The sequence below is a fragment of the Salvelinus alpinus genome, chromosome 16 (assembly GCF_045679555.1).
Source record: "Salvelinus alpinus chromosome 16, SLU_Salpinus.1, whole genome shotgun sequence".
Lineage (NCBI taxonomy): Eukaryota > Metazoa > Chordata > Actinopteri > Salmoniformes > Salmonidae > Salvelinus > Salvelinus alpinus.
In genome coordinates, this window is record NC_092101.1 from 43,659,605 (window position 1) to 43,676,377 (window position 16,773).

At 46.0% G+C, this 16,773-nt stretch overlaps 1 protein-coding gene across 5 annotated transcripts in view; it reads right to left on the minus strand.

Moving 5' to 3' along the window:
* mast2 (microtubule associated serine/threonine kinase 2) overlaps positions 1-16,773 on the minus strand; it is a 297,943-nt gene that overhangs the window by 37,442 nt on the left and 243,728 nt on the right. For 4 of the 5 annotated variants that reach the window (XM_071346357.1, XM_071346355.1, XM_071346360.1 and 1 more), the window contains 3 exons: positions 4,102-4,177; positions 3,379-3,399; positions 50-128 (listed from right to left, as the gene is read on the minus strand). In XM_071346357.1, the coding sequence (XP_071202458.1) occupies positions 50-128; positions 3,379-3,399; positions 4,102-4,177 (176 nt within the window). The remainder of the gene's footprint in view (positions 1-49; positions 129-3,378; positions 3,400-4,101; positions 4,178-16,773) is intronic. The other variant, XM_071346358.1, reaches the window with a different exon arrangement.

Genomic DNA, 16,773 nt, shown 5'->3' on the forward strand with positions numbered 1-16,773 from the left:
ATTCTACACACACACACACACACACACACACACACACACACTCACTCACTGAGACAGTGGAGCTGGGTGTGTTAGTGCCATATCCAGAGGAGGGAAGTGAGGCCAGAGACCAACGTCTGCCATCCGTCCTGAGAAAGAGAGAAACAGAGAGGATGGCAGGGGTTAATGTCAGTTCTGGGTTTACTATGAAAGGCTTGATGGAGCCATGGTACCAACCAAACATAGTAGAATGTCTTGTGTTACTAGCTCCAACAGTACAGTAGAATGCCTTGTGTTACTAGCTCCAACAGTACAGTAGAATGTCTTGTGTTACTAGCTCCAACAGTACAGTAGAATGCCTTGTGTTACTAGCTCCAACAGTACAGTAGAATGTCTTGTGTTACTAGCTCCAACAGTACAGTAGAATGTCTGTCTTGTGTTACTAGCTCCAACAGTACAGTAGAATGTCTGTCTTGTGTTACTAGCTCCAACAGTACAGTAGAATGTCTGTCTTGTGTTACTAGCTCCAACAGTACAGTAGAATGTCTTGTGTTACTAGCTCCAACAGTACAGTAGAATGTCTTGTGTTACTAGCTCCAACAGTACAGTAGAATGTCTTGTGTTACCAGCTCCAACAGTACAGTAGAATGTCTTGCAAATACAACACAAAAACACACACAAAATCATCACGGCAAGAAATCAGGAAATAACAACCCACAGTAGATACATTACAGTGAGCATGTGTCAGAATCCACAATATAAATACGTGGTGTGTTCAGACAGTATATCATTTGGACAGAAAATGGTATGTTCAGTAGTAGGTATATTTGGATGAGCTATGTGGAGAATACAATATATACAAAGTCTGCAAACACATGCAAGCAAACACACACGGACACAAGCCAGCAACACACACGGACACAAGCCAGCAACACACACGGACACAAGCCAGCAACACACACACGGACACAAGCCAGCAACACACACACGGACACAAGCCAGCAACACACACACGGACACAAGCCAGCAACACACACACGGACACAAGCCAGCAACACACACGGACACAAGCCAGCAACACACACGGACACAAGCCAGCAACACACACACGGACACAAGCCAGCAACACACACACAGACACAAGCCAGCAACACACACACGGACACAAGCCAGCAACACACACACAGACACAAGCCAGCAACACACACACAGACACAAGCCAGCAACACACACACGGACACAAGCCAGCAACACACACACGGACACAAGCCAGCAACACACACACGGACACAAGCCAGCAACACACACACGGACACAAGCCAGCAACACACACGGACACAAGCCAGCAACACACACACGGACACAAGCCAGCAACACACACGGACACAAGCCAGCAACACACACGGACACAAGCCAGCAACACACACGGACACAAGCCAGCAACACACACACGGACACAAGCCAGCAACACACACACGGACACAAGCCAGCAACACACACACGGACACAAGCCAGCAACACACACACAGACACAAGCCAGCAACACACACACGGACACAAGCCAGCAACACACACACGGACACAAGCCAGCAACACACACACAGACACAAGCCAGCAACACACACACGGACACAAGCCAGCAACACACACACGGACACAAGCCAGCAACACACACACGGACACAAGCCAGCAACACACACACGGACACAAGCCAGCAACACACACACGGACACAAGCCAGCAACACACACACGGACACAAGCCAGCAACACACACACAGACACAAGCCAGCAACACACACACAGACACAAGCCAGCAACACACACACGGACACAAGCCAGCAACACACACACGGACACAAGCCAGCAACACACACACAGACACAAGCCAGCAACACACACACAGACACAAGCCAGCAACACACACACGGACACAAGCCAGCAACACACACACGGACACAAGCCAGCAACACACACACGGACACAAGCCAGCAACACACACACAGACACAAGCCAGCAACACACACACGGACACAAGCCAGCAACACACACACGGACACAAGCCAGCAACACACACACAGACACAAGCCAGCAACACACACACAGACACAAGCCAGCAACACACACACGGACACAAGCCAGCAACACACACACGGACACAAGCCAGCAACACACACACGGACACAAGCCAGCAACACACACACAGACACAAGCCAGCAACACACACACAGACACAAGCCAGCAACACACACACAGACACAAGCCAGCAACACACACACAGACACAAGCCAGCAACACACACACAGACACAAGCCAGCAACACACACACGGACACAAGCCAGCAACACACACACGGACACAAGCCAGCAACACACACACGGACACAAGCCAGCAACACACACACAGACACAAGCCAGCAACACACACACGGACACAAGCCAGCAACACACACACGGACACAAGCCAGCAACACACACACAGACACAAGCCAGCAACACACACACAGACACAAGCCAGCAACACACACACGGACACAAGCCAGCAACACACACACGGACACAAGCCAGCAACACACACACGGACACAAGCCAGCAACACACACACGGACACAAGCCAGCAACACACACACGGACACAAGCCAGCAACACACACGGACACAAGCCAGCAACACACACAGACACAAGCCAGCAACACACACACAGACACAAGCCAGCAACACACACACGGACACAAGCCAGCAACACACACACAGACACAAGCCAGCAACACACACGGACACAAGCCAGCAACACACACACAGACACAAGCCAGCAACACACACACGGACACAAGCCAGCAACACACACACGGACACAAGCCAGCAACACACACGGACACAAGCCAGCAACACACACACGGACACAAGCCAGCAACACACACACGGACACAAGCCAGCAACACACACACGGACACAAGCCAGCAACACACACACGGACACAAGCCAGCAACACACACGGACAAGACCACAACATGGAGATGAATATGAGGTGAAATGAAGCTGTTTTGCATTACAGTCCTAGTTAAAGGGTAGTTCCATGCAGGCTTGGGATGACCATACTTCTTTAGGGACTCTAGGGCATCACAAATCCACGGACACGTTTACTGTAAAAACAGCAACACAAACGGACTGCTCTGCTCTGCTCAACAAGACATGGAGCCTTTTCAGGGCCCGTATCCACAAAGCATCTCCGAGGAGTGCTGCTCTAGGATCAGTTTAGCCTTTTAGATCATAATGAATACGATTATATGGACAGATCCTAGAACATCACTGCTACTAGAACTTCTCTGGGGCCCTGGTGTGTCCATGCAGGGCAGAGGACATGGGATAGAGTAGAAGGTGGAGGTGAAAGGTCAAAGGTTACCTGTCAGCCCTGTGCCCGTGACTGTGTGGGAGAGAGGATAGTGTGTTAGCTCTACAAACCCACTGGTTTTGTGATGAGCAACGCAGAACCATTTCATTTCAGATATCCTGATTTATCACACTTCACCACTGTGTGGCACTGTTGCGTCAGGTTAATTTTCCTGTCTCCCTGTCCTACCTGATCTACTGATTCAGAGCAGAAGCAGAAGTGTTATCTATCTCCCATACAGAAGACAGGTTATTTCATTTTACTAGCACATGGCATATCTGTCTTCTTGTCTAGAGGGACTGATGAAACTTACTTATTAGAATCCTTTTCATCTGGAGTTGTGCTTAACTCCTCTCAGGCTCTCTATATCTAGTTCTGTAATTACACCTCCTATTCAAAGCCTGCGAATGATAAGAGGATATTAAACTAGGCTTCAACCCTTCAGATGATCTGGGTTTGATTAGCCAGCCTGTCAATTATCATTTAAAAAAGAGGAGCACGGAGCTGCTGTGAGTATTAGCCATGGGAGGAGTTCAAGAAAAAAGCTTAACTGGGCTTGGGGAAACGGTCTCTTCTGTGGGGTGCAGGTGACTGTCAATCAGCATTATGGCTCAAATGACAGAACGAGGTAATAATCCCTTCTCCCTAGCAAACCACTGTATATACAGAGATAAGACGATCAGACACATTAAGTCATGTGATCCCAGTGAGTTAACCCCTTGACCCCAGGCTCACCTGCGCGCTGGAACGAAGGAGAAGTGTGCTGCCGTGTTTGGGGAGAAGTTTCTGGGGCTGTCCAGAGGGCTGCTCCCTGGGAGAAGTAGATAGAAAGACAATGATTAAATACAAGAAGAAGCAAAAGGCTCAGCTCTAGACCTAGTTATTTAGGAGTAAAGGCCATAAAATCCCCTTACATAGTCATATCACTGATGTGTGTAACAGGGTTGTGAACCTACACAATAGATTACCCAAGATAATATTCCTTTCCGCTAAGAACCACGTCAAGGAGAACCTAGCATGACACATGGACAACAGAAATAACCCAACAACACAATCACACAGGTTATATAAAAACACTCAACCTTTATTAGCATGTGAAAAGGGACTGCAATCAATTGTTCTGACATCCCTGTGTGTGTATTGCATAGTACGTACATCCCCCACCTCCTTCACCCAACGGTAAACAGCAAATACATTCCCCCATCACGCCTCCCCCTCCTCTGCCTTCCTACTTTCCGACAGGATAATAGGAGTCTTTTATAGATAACAAAGCTCCTGATGCAGTGTTTTAATTTAGCCAGGGACAGGCCTGAGGAGATGATGTGAGGAGGAGGACCCGGATGAGACGGAGACGAGAGTGCTTAATGACTGAGCTGCTAATCGTCTGGCTGCTTCTTCACAGCAACAACAGCAGCAGTAGAATCAGAGAGAGATGAGATGAATGAGAGAAATAAGAGCATTTAAAGCCCATTACAGAGAGGAAGGAGATGTAGACAAACAAGCTTCTTCCAGTAGCCACAGAACACAACGTCTCATTACTGTCTTTAATAATACTGCAGAAGGGACAGAGAAACAAAATGATGGAGAGAGAATAGGAAGATAGAGAGAGGAGGCACAAGAAAGGAAGAAAAAGAGAGCAGGGATGAGGTTAAATAAACGCTCTGGGGTTCGGGTCTATATAGAACCCTCTGTCTGCTAGTTAGCCTACACTGTGCGTAACAACCTGCTCAACATAGAGGAAACCTGGGGTGTGCGTAACAACCTGCTCAACATAGTGGAAACCTGGGGTGTGCGTAACAACCTGCTCAACATAGTGGAAACCTGGGGTGTGTGTAACAACCTGCTCAACATAGTGGAAACCTGGGGTGTGTGTAACAACCTGCTCAACATAGAGGAAACCTGGGGTGTGTGTAACAACCTGCTCAACATAGAGGAAACCTGGGGTGTGTGTAACAACCTGCTCAACATAGAGGAAACCTGGGGTGTGCGTAACAACCTGCTCAACATAGAGGAAACCTGGGGTGTGCGTAACAACCTGCTCAACATAGAGGAAACCTGGGGTGTTTGTAACAACCTGCTCAACATAGAGGAAACCTGGGGTGTGTGTAACAACCTGCTCAACATAGAGGAAACCTGGGGTGTGCGTAACAACCTGCTCAACATAGAGGAAACCTGGGGTGTTTGTAACAACCTGCTCAACATAGAGGAAACCTGGGGTGTGTGTAACAACCTGCTCAACATAGAGGAAACCTGGGGTGTGTGTAACAACCTGCTCAACATAGAGGAAACCTGGGGTGTGCGTAACAACCTGCTCAACATAGAGGAAACCTGGGGTGTTTGTAACAACCTGCTCAACATAGAGGAAACCTGGGGTGTGCGTAACAACCTGCTCAACATAGAGGAAACCTGGGGTGTTTGTAACAACCTGCTCAACATAGAGGAAACCTGGGGTGTGTGTAACAACCTGCTCAACATAGAGGAAACCTGGGGTGTTTGTAACAACCTGCTCAACATAGAGGAAACCTGGGGTGTGCGTAACAACCTGCTCAACATAGACGAAACCTGGGGTGTGAGTAACAACCTGCTCAACATAGAAGAAACCTGGGGTGTGTGTAACAACCTGCTCAACATAGAGGAAACCTGGGGTGTGCGTAACAACCTGCTCAACATAGAGGAAACCTGGGGTGTGAGTAACAACCTGCTCAACATAGAGGAAACCTGGGGTGTTTGTAACAACCTGCTCAACATAGAGGAAACCTGGGGTGTGTGTAACAACCTGCTCAACATAGAGGAAACCTGGGGTGTGCGTAACAACCTGCTCAACATAGAGGAAACCTGGGGTGTGTGTAACAACCTGCTCAACATAGAGGAAACCTGGGGTGTGTGTAACAACCTGCTCAACATAGAGGAAACCTGGGGTGTGTGTAACAACCTGCTCAACATAGAGGAAACCTGGGGTGTGTGTAACAACCTGCTCAACATAGAGGAAACCTGGGGTGTGTGTAACAACCTGCTCAACATAGAGGAAACCTGGGGTGTTTGTAACAACCTGCTCAACATAGAGGAAACCTGGGGTGTGAGTAACAACCTGCTCAACATAGAGGAAACCTGGGGTGTGTGTAACAACCTGCTCAACATAGAGGAAACCTGGGGTGTGTGTAACAACCTGCTCAACATAGAGGAAACCTGGGGTGTGTGTAACAACCTGCTCAACATAGAGGAAACCTGGGGTGTGTGTAACAACCTGCTCAACATAGTGGAAACCTGGGGTGTGTGTAACAACCTGCTCAACATAGAGGAAACCTGGGGTGTGTGTAACAACCTGCTCAACATAGAGGAAACCTGGGGTGTGTGTAACAACCTGCTCAACATAGAGGAAACCTGGGGAGTGTGTAACAACCTGCTCAACACGGAAAAGCCGAATCTGCTCCATATACTGTAAATCACCCCAATAAATCTGAAAAGTGGGACAGGGGGAAATGGAGGTGGGGGGGTGAAACATGGTGCGCTTCCTGCTCTCACCATTCACCGGGTGGGGAAGCATGGCGGAAGGGACGGGACGGGACGGGGGGGGCTGGAGATCACCTCCCTCCCGCATCAATTATGTATTTTCTGAGAAAGCGTAGGCAGTACAAAACCTTTAAATATTAATACAAACATGTATTCTCTGTCTATCTGTTAGAGTAGGAAACGCTTGGCTCTTTGTGTGTATGAGTGTGTGTGTGTGTGTGTCTGTCCTGTAACTGGTAGTGCGTAACATTGAGTAGCAGTGCATTGAGGCTGGGCCCTGGGCCTGTCAGTGAAAGCTGTGTTTAAATGGGCTTGGGGGCCTCCGAGGGGCTATTAGGAGGCATGGGAGAATGAGCTGCATAGGTACAAACAGTAGTGTAGATTCAGGCAGGGGGCTGGAAAGATACATCAACAGATACACACACACCTCACTGAGAAGATGAACCATTATTCAAATGGAGCCGTGTCCGCAGACATATACAGTGATACACACAGACAGGGGATCCACCTCGCTCTACAGTATGGTGGAGAGATACTGTAGTCTACTGCAGGGGAACAACCCCATACTGTCTGTGTGTATGTGTGAATGCTGAAAGCGATTCAGAGGCATATACAGTATGCAATTTGCACTGGAGAGCCCATGGTGTGTAACATGAGAATTCTATGAGATGACAGTAAAACCCTCCTCTGTGTTTTCCTCATGAGAGAAACGCTCTCCTCATTTTACACCCCTGAAGTCATATCTATTGGGTTGCCTCTCATTAAAGAAGAGATGTATGCAGACAAACAGCTAGCTACCCGCAGTGACAGTGTCCTATTTTACCACCCGCATAAACAAACACAGAGACATACACAGTCAGACAGAGACATACACAGTCAGACAGAGACATACAGTCAGACAGAGACATACAGTCAGACAGAGACATAGACAGTCAGACAGGGCATACACAGTCAGACAGAGACATACACAGTCAGACAGAGACATACAGTCAGACAGAGACATACAGTCAGACAGAGACATAGACAGTCAGACAGGGCATACACAGTCAGACAGGGCATACACAGTCAGACAGAGACATACACAGTCAGACAGAGACATACAGTCAGACAGAGACATACAGTCAGACAGAGACATAGACAGTCAGACAGGGCATACACAGTCAGACAGGGCATACACAGTCAGACAGAGACGTATACAGTCCATTAGAAACATAGACATATATCCAAACACACACTCAGACACACTCAGAAAAGGGAAAACAAATTGAACATTGCTCTTAACGTTTAAAGTGCAAAAAAATACGGTTTTTGGGGGGGTTCCATTGAAATGATAAGAAAAATACATAAAAGATGTGAATTTACAATGCAGGTGCACTGCTGCTGGAAACGGTTTGGGTCTGACGGTGCGTCCCATTCAGATGGTTAAGCACGGCACCTGTACTGCCATTACTGTACCTCACTTCTACACCTCCATCTCCATGGAGTGTGGAGTTCCCACCCTGGTGACTGCCCTCAGAACACCTGTCCCTCTCAGCCAATCAAAACTCAGGGAACACTGTCTTGTCCAATCAGATGTCTGCTACGCACTGTGCACTCAGTAAATACTAGACTGACCTCAGAACAAGAGAGAGAAAGAAGACAGAAAAAAAATATATATATATAGAGAGATAGGAAGACAGAGAAATATATAGAGAGAGATAGGGAGACAGATAAATATATAGAGAGAGATAGGGAGACAGATAAATATATAGAGAGAGATAGGGAGACAGATAAATATATAGAGAGAGATAGGGAGACAGATAAATATATAGAGAGAGATAGGGAGACAGATAAATATATAGAGAGAGATAGGGAGACAGATAAATATATATAGAGAGATAGGGAGACAGATAAATATATATAGAGAGATAGGGAGACAGATAAATATATAGAGAGAGATAGGGAGACAGATAAATATATAGAGAGAGATAGGGAGACAGATAAATATATAGAGAGAGATAGGGAGACAGATAAATATATAGAGAGAGATAGGGAGACAGATAAATATATAGAGAGAGATAGGGAGACAGATAAATATATAGAGAGAGATAGGGAGACAGATAAATACACTGCTCAAAAAAATTAAGGGAACACTTAAACAACACAATGTAACTCCAAGTCAATCACATTTCTGTGAAATCAAACTGTCCACTTAGGAAGCAACACTGATTGACAATAAATTTCACATGCTGTTGTGCAAATGGAATAGACAACAGGTGGAAATTATAGGCAATTAGCAAGACACCCCCAATAAAGGAGTGGTTCTGCAGGTGGTGACCACAGACCACTTCTCAGTTCCTATGCTTCCTGGCTGATGTTTTGGTCACTTTTGAATGCTGGCGGTGCTTTCACTCTAGTGGTAGCATGAGACGGAGTCTACAACCCACACAAGTGGCTCAGGTAGTGCAGCTCATCCAGGATGGCACATCAATGCGAGCTGTGGCAAGAAGGTTTGCTGTGTCTGTCAGCGTAGTGTCCAGAGCATGGAGGCGCTACCAGGAGACAGGCCAGTACATCAGGAGAGGTGGAGGAGGCCGTAGGAGGGCAACAACCCAGCAGCAGGACCGCTACCTCCGCCTTTGTGCAAAGAAGAGCAGGAGGAGCACTGCCAGAGCCCTGCAAAATGACCTCCAGCAGGCCACAAATGTGCATGTGTCTGCTCAAACGGTCAGAAACAGACTCCATGAGGGTGGTATGAGGGCCCGACGTCCACAGGTGGGGGTTGTGCTTACAGCCCAACACCGTGCAGGACGTTTGGCATTTGCCAGAAAACACCAAGATTGGCAAATTCGCCACTGGCGCCCTGTGCTCTTCACAGATGAAAGCAGGTTCACACTGAGCACGTGACAGACATAACAGAGTCTGGAGACGCCGTGGAGAACGTTCTGCTGCCTGCAACATCCTCCAGGATGACCGGTTTGGTGGTGGATCAGTCATGGTGTGGGGTGGCATTTCTTTGGGGGGCCGCACAGCCCTCCATGTGCTCGCCAGAGGTAGCCTGACTGCCATTGGGTACCGGGATGAGATCCTCAGACCCCTTGTGAGACCATATGCTGGTGCGGTTGGCCCTGGGTTCCTCCTAATGCAAGACAATGCTAGACCTCATGTGGCTGTAGTGTGTCAGCAGTTCCTGCAAGAGGAAGGCATTGATGCTATGGACTGGCCCGCCCGTTCCCCAGACCTGAATCCAATTGAGCACATCTGGGACATCATGTCTCGCTCCATCCACCAACGCCAAGTTGCACCACAGACTGTCCAGGAGTTGGCGGATGCTTTAGTCCAGGTCTGGGAGGAGATCCCTCAGGAGACCATCCGCCACCTCATCAGGAGCATGCCCAGGCGGTGTAGGGAGGTCATACAGGCACGTGGAGGCCACACACACTACTGAGCCTCATTTTGACTTGTTTTAAGGACATTACATTAGTTGGATCAGCCTGTAGTGTGGTTTTCCACTTTAATTTTGAGTGTGACTCCAAATCCAGACCTCCATGGGTTGATAAATTTGATTTCCATTGATAATTTTTGTGTGATTTTGTTGTCAGCACATTCAACTATGTAAAGAAAAAAGTATTTAATAAGAATATTTCATTCATTCAGATCTATGTGTTATTTTAGTGTTCCCTTTATTTTTTTGAGCAGTGTATATAGAGAGAGATAGGGCGACAGAAATATACAGAGGGAGATAGGAAGACAGATAAATATATAGAGAGAGATAGGGAGACAGATAAATATATAGAGAGAGATAGGGCGACAGAAATATACAGAGAGCGATAGGAAGACAGATAAATATATAGAGAGAGATAGGGCGACAGATAAATATATAGAGAGAGATAGGAAGACAGAGAAATATATAGAGAGAGATAGGAAGACAGAGAAATATATAGAGAGAGATAGGAAGACAGAGAAATATATAGAGAGAGATAGGGAGACAGATACATACAGTGGGGAGAACAAGTATTTGATACACTGCCGATTTTGCAAGTTTTCCTACTTACAAAGCATGTAGAGGTCTGTAATTTTTATCATAGGTACACTTCAACTTCAAAATCCAGAAAATCACATTGTATGATTTTTAAGTAATTAATTTGCATTTTATTGCATGACATAAAGTATTTGATACATCAGAAAAGCAGAACTTAATATTTGGTACAGAAACCTTTGTTTGCAATTACAGAGATCATAAGTTTCCTGTAGTTCTTGACCAGGTTTGCACACACTGCAGCATGGATTTTGGCCCACTCCTCCATACAGACCTTCTCCAGATCATTCAGGTTTCGGGGCTGTCGCTGGGCAATACGGACTTTCAGCTCCCTCCAAAGATTTTCTATTGGGTTCAGGTCTGGAGACTGGCTAGGCCACTCCAGGACCTTGAGATGCTTCTTACGGAGCCACTCCTTAGTTGCCCTGGCTGTGTGTTTCGGGTCGTTGTCATGCTGGAAGACCCAGCCACGACCCATCTTCAATGCTCTTACTGAGGGAAGGAGGTTGTTGGCCAAGATCTCGCGATACATGGCCCCATCCATCCTCCCCTCAATACGGTGCAGTCGTCCTGTCCCCGTTGCAGAAAAGCATCCCCAAAGAATGATGTTTCCACCTCCATGCTTCACGGTTGGGATGGTGTTCTTGGGGTTGTACTCATCCTTCTTCTTCCTCCAAACACGGCGAGTGGAGTTTAGACCAAAAAGCTCTATTTTTGTCTCATCAGACCACATGACCTTCTCCCATTCCTCCTCTGGATCATCCAGATGGTCATTGGCAAACTTCAGATGGGCCTGGACATGCACTGGCTTAAGCAGGGGGACCTTGCGTGCGCTGCAGGATTTTAATCCATGACGGCGTAGTGTGTTACTAATGGTTTTCTTTGAGACTGTGGTCCCAGCTCTCTTCAGGTCATTGACCAGGTCCTGCCGTGTAGTTCTGGGCTGATCCCTCACCTTCCTCATGATCATTGATGCCCCACGAGGTGAGATCTTGCATGGAGCCCCAGACTGAGGGTGATTGACCGTCATCTTGAACTTCTTCCATTTTCTAATAATTGCGCCAACAGTTGTTGCCTTCTCACCAAGCTGCTTGCCTATTGTCCTGTAGCCCATCCCAGCCTTGTGCAGGTCTACAATTTGATCCCTGATGTCCTTACACAGCTCTCTGGTCTTGGCCATTGTGGAGAGGTTGGAGTCTGTTTGATTGAGTGTGTGGACAGGTGTCTTTTATACAGGTAACGAGTTCAAACAGGTGCAGTTACTACAGGTAATAAGTGGAGAACAGGAGGGCTTCTTAAAGAAAAACTAACAGGTCTGTGAGAGCCGGAATTCTTACTGGTTGGTAGGTGATCAAATACTTATGTCATGAAATAAAATGCAAATTAATTACTTAAAAATCATACAATGTGATTTTCTGGATTTTTGTTTTAGATTCCGTCTCTCACAGTTGAAGTGTACCTATGATAGAAATTACAGACCTCTACATGCTTTGTAAGTAGGAAAACCTGCAAAATCGGCAGTGTATCAAATACTTGTTCTCCCCACTGTATATAGAGAGAGATAGGGAGACAGATAAATATATATAGAGAGATACGGAGACAGATAAATATATATAGAGAGATAGGGCGACAGAGAGAGACAGAACACAAAGATATAGAGATTATTTTGGAACTTTTGTAAGTGTAATGTTTACTAGGGATGCAGGATATATCGGTGACCATATCGGAATCGGACGATATTAGCTAAAAATGCCAACATCGGTATCGACCCGATGTCTAGTTTAACGCCGATGTGCAAAACCGATGTCAAAGATGACGTGCATATCTATATAACGTAGGTACATGACGTAATAACGCCACGTAAAATTTTGCGCTACATGTGCAACACAGCATTCCTAACCTAGCCCACAATGTCTGCTGTGTGGATCGAGCAGTCAACAAGTCGAACAGTCATTTGAAAGAGTAAGAACATTTCAGCGAGACAACACTCAGGCAAAATCCATTAAAGCCAAGATAATGGAATTCATTGCCCTTGACAATCAACCAATCAACCGGTGATGTTGGCTTTTGCCGACTGGTCGAGCACCGGTACACAATACCAAGTGCGCTATTTTTCAGATGTTGCCCTACCGGAATTACACAGTAATAACGTCACTGCTATTAGCTTCACGACTGACACTTGGACCAGCGATATATTTTTTATTTTACCTTTATTTAACTAGGCAAGTCAGTTAAGAACAAATTCTTATTTTCAATGACGGCCAAGGAACAGTGGGTTAACGGTCTTGTTCAGGGGCAGAACGACAGATTTCCACCTTGTCAGCTCGGGGATTCGATCTTGATAGAGATAGAGAGAGTGGAGACAGTTACTTTCAGTTACTAGTCCAACGCTCTAACCACTAGGCTACCTGCCGCCCCAAGAGCATGCTGAGTCTGACAGCACAGTGGGTCGACGAGGATTTCATACTGAGAAAAGACGTATTGCATGCTCATGAATATGCTGGTTCTCATACCGCTGCTGCCATTTCAATGGCATTTGAGAACATGTTTGAAAGTTGGAAACACACTCCTAGCTCCATTCAAACAACTGACTGGAGAAATAAGATAGTCAACTGTATCTGCAGCAGACGTGATGCCCTCTGTCATGGCATTGAAACACGTGCTCAACAAAACTGCAGACACAGGCTGTGAACAAGCGGTTCGGTGGTATTCTCTCTGAGCCTCTTTACTGCCACCATGCTCGATGCTAGGTACAAGGACCGCTACTTCGATGCAGACAAGAAACAGGGTTTACGTGAAATGTTACATTCACAGCTGGACAAGATGGAAACACACAGTGACAGTGCGCACCGAGGAAGAGAGGCCACGGACAGGCAGAGCTGAAACTTCACTGCTTGACATGTATGATGAAATCCTGGTTGAGAATGAAACGACTGAACAAATGAACAACCAAACAGCACAGCAAGTAAGTGAAAGAAATAGGTTTTGATTATGTTTTACTGGTAATGGGGACATATGTAAATGCCAACAAAATAACTTTTTTGTCAGTGTGTGTGTGTGTGTAACCTTTATTTCAGTTAAGGACAAATTCTTATTTACAATGACGGCCTACCCCGGCCAAACCCGGACCAATTGTGCGCTGCCCTATGGGACTCCCAATCACGGCCAGATGTGATACAGCCTGGGTTCGAACCAGGGACTGTTGTGACGCCTCTTGCACTGAGATGCAGTGCCTTCGATCTCTGTGTCCGTGTGTGTGTGTTATCTACTACTGTACTAGAATGCTTTAAAGGCCGCTAAAATTGTAAATATCGGTTTTCGTTTTTTTTGTCAAGGAAAATATTGGATATCGGTATCGGCCAAATATGTTATATCGGTGCATCACTAATGTTTAGAGTTAATTTTGTTAATGTTTATTATCTATGTCACTTGCTTTGGCAATGTAAACATATGTTTCCCATGCCAATAAAGCCCTTAAATTGAAATTGAGAGAGAGCGAGAGAGGTAGAGAGCGAGAGGGATAGCGAGAGAGAGAGGTAGAGAGCGAGAGGGATAGCGAGAGAAAGATAGAGAGAGTGGAGACAGAAAAAGAGAGAGCGGGAGAGAGGGGGATGGACAGAGATAGAAAGAGTGAGGGAAAGCAAGAGATAGAGAGCAAGAGAGGGAGAGAGAGATAGGGAGGGAGGGATGGAGAAAGAGAGCAAGAGAGAGATAGAGTCTGTATTTAATGAAATTCCTTTTCAGACAGGAACTTCAACGTTTTTTCTCAGCTGTATTGATGATGTGTTATTAAAACCCCTCCATTTCATTAGCATTAAGTCGTTAGGAAAAGAAAGACCTAAAGCAGAAACATGATTAGACTCTTAACTCTTCACTCTGCTGGAGCTGAAGAGCTAAGGGGGAAGTCATATGGGGTTCAGACTGACTGACTGACTGACTAACTGACTGACTGACTAACTGGCTGGCTGACTAACTGGCTGGCTGGCTAACTGGCTGACTAACTGGCTGGCTGACTGACTGACTGACTGACTGACTAACTGGCTGGCTGACTAACTGGCTGGCTGACTAACTGCCTGACTAACTGGCTGGCTGACTGACTAACTGGCTGGCCGACTAACTGGCTGGCTGACTGACTAACTGGCTGGCTGACTAACTGGCTGGCTGGCTGACTAACTGGCTGGCTGACTATCAGCTATAGCAGTGGACACCATCCCTTTCTGAGTCAAAATGCAAGTCGGAATCTAACGCTTTTAAAAAACATTATTTAAAAAACAAAAGCCTATGCAACATTAACCAATTAAAAACAGTTCTGACTGTGTAGGGGGGGGAGAATGGGTGTCTACAGACATAGGATATGTGTTGTGTAGAGACATAGGATATGTGTTGTGTAGTAGGGTATGTGTTGTGTAGAGACATATGGTATGTGTTGTGTAGAGACATAGGGTACGTGTTGTGTAGAGACATAGGATATGTGTTGTGTAGAGACATAGGATATGTGTTGTGTAGTAGGGTATGTGTTGTGTAGAGACATATGGTATGTGTTGTGTAGTAGGGTATGTGTTGTGTAGAGACATAGGATATGTGTTGTGTAGAGACATAGGATATGTGTTGTGTAGTAGGGTATGTGTTGTGTAGAGACATAGGGTATGTGTTGTGTAGTAGGGTATGTGTTGTGTAGAGACATAGGGTATGTGTTGTGTAGAGACATAGGATATGTGTTGTGTAGTAGGGTAGGTGTTGTGTAGAGACATAGGGTATGTGTTGTGTAGAGACATAGGATATGTGTTGTGTAGTAGGGTATGTGTTGTGTTGTGTAGAGACATAGGGTATGTGTTGTGTAGAGACATAGGGTATGTGTTGTGTAGTAGGGTAGGTGTTGTGTAGAGACATAGGGTATGTGTTGTGTAGAGACATAGGATATGTGTTGTGTAGTAGGTTATGTGTTGTGTAGTAGGGTATGTGTTGTGTAGAGACATAGGGTATGTGTTGTGTAGTAGGGTATGTGTTGTGTCGAGACATAGGATATGTGTTGTGTAGTAGGTTATGTGTTGTGTAGTAGGGTATGTGTTGTGTAGAGACATAGGGTATGTGTTGTGTAGTAGGGTATGTTTTGTGTAGTAGGGTATGTGTTGTGTAGAGACATAGGATATGTGTTGTGTAGCAGGGCATGTGTTGTGTAGTAGGGTATGTGTTGTGTAGAGACATAGGATATGTGTAGAGACATAGGATATGTGTTGTGTAGTAGGGTATGTGTTGTGTAGTAGGTATGTGATGGGAGGTTGGGATAAACTGGGCCCGGGTGGGTAAGGGTGAGTAAAGATGAGAGGTTGGGTTAAACTGGGCCCGGCTGGGTAAGGGTGAGTAAAGATGAGAGGTTGGGATAAGCTTGGCTTGGGTGGGGTAAAGGGGGAGAACTGGGAGGGGGTGGTGGAGAGGGATGAATTTGGTCTGAGAGACAGAAGGACATAATTATACTACAATGTAAATAAAATAAATACGAGTTCTGGATAGATTAGGAAAGGATGTCGAATCATTATTATTCTTTGTTGGTCATTATAACTAAGATTCAATGGTGGTTATTGGTGAGAATGGAGAGGGGACTTGGGTGACTGGAAAGGCATCAGACACTTCTCAGAGGTGTGTGTGAGGCCTCCATTCATCCCATTTCAGTCTCTCGGTGGACCCACTTTCCCCAAGTAGACCCCCACCAGCCACGATACTTTCATTTAACTTATAAGTTAATACAAACTGACCACAGCACTTAAAGGGATAATCCACTACAAACCAGTAATTCCTATCATTAACAGTGTTACACAGAGTTGAATAACACTAATATGTGAAAACAATATTTTTTGGTGAACAATTGGTAAAGATGAAGG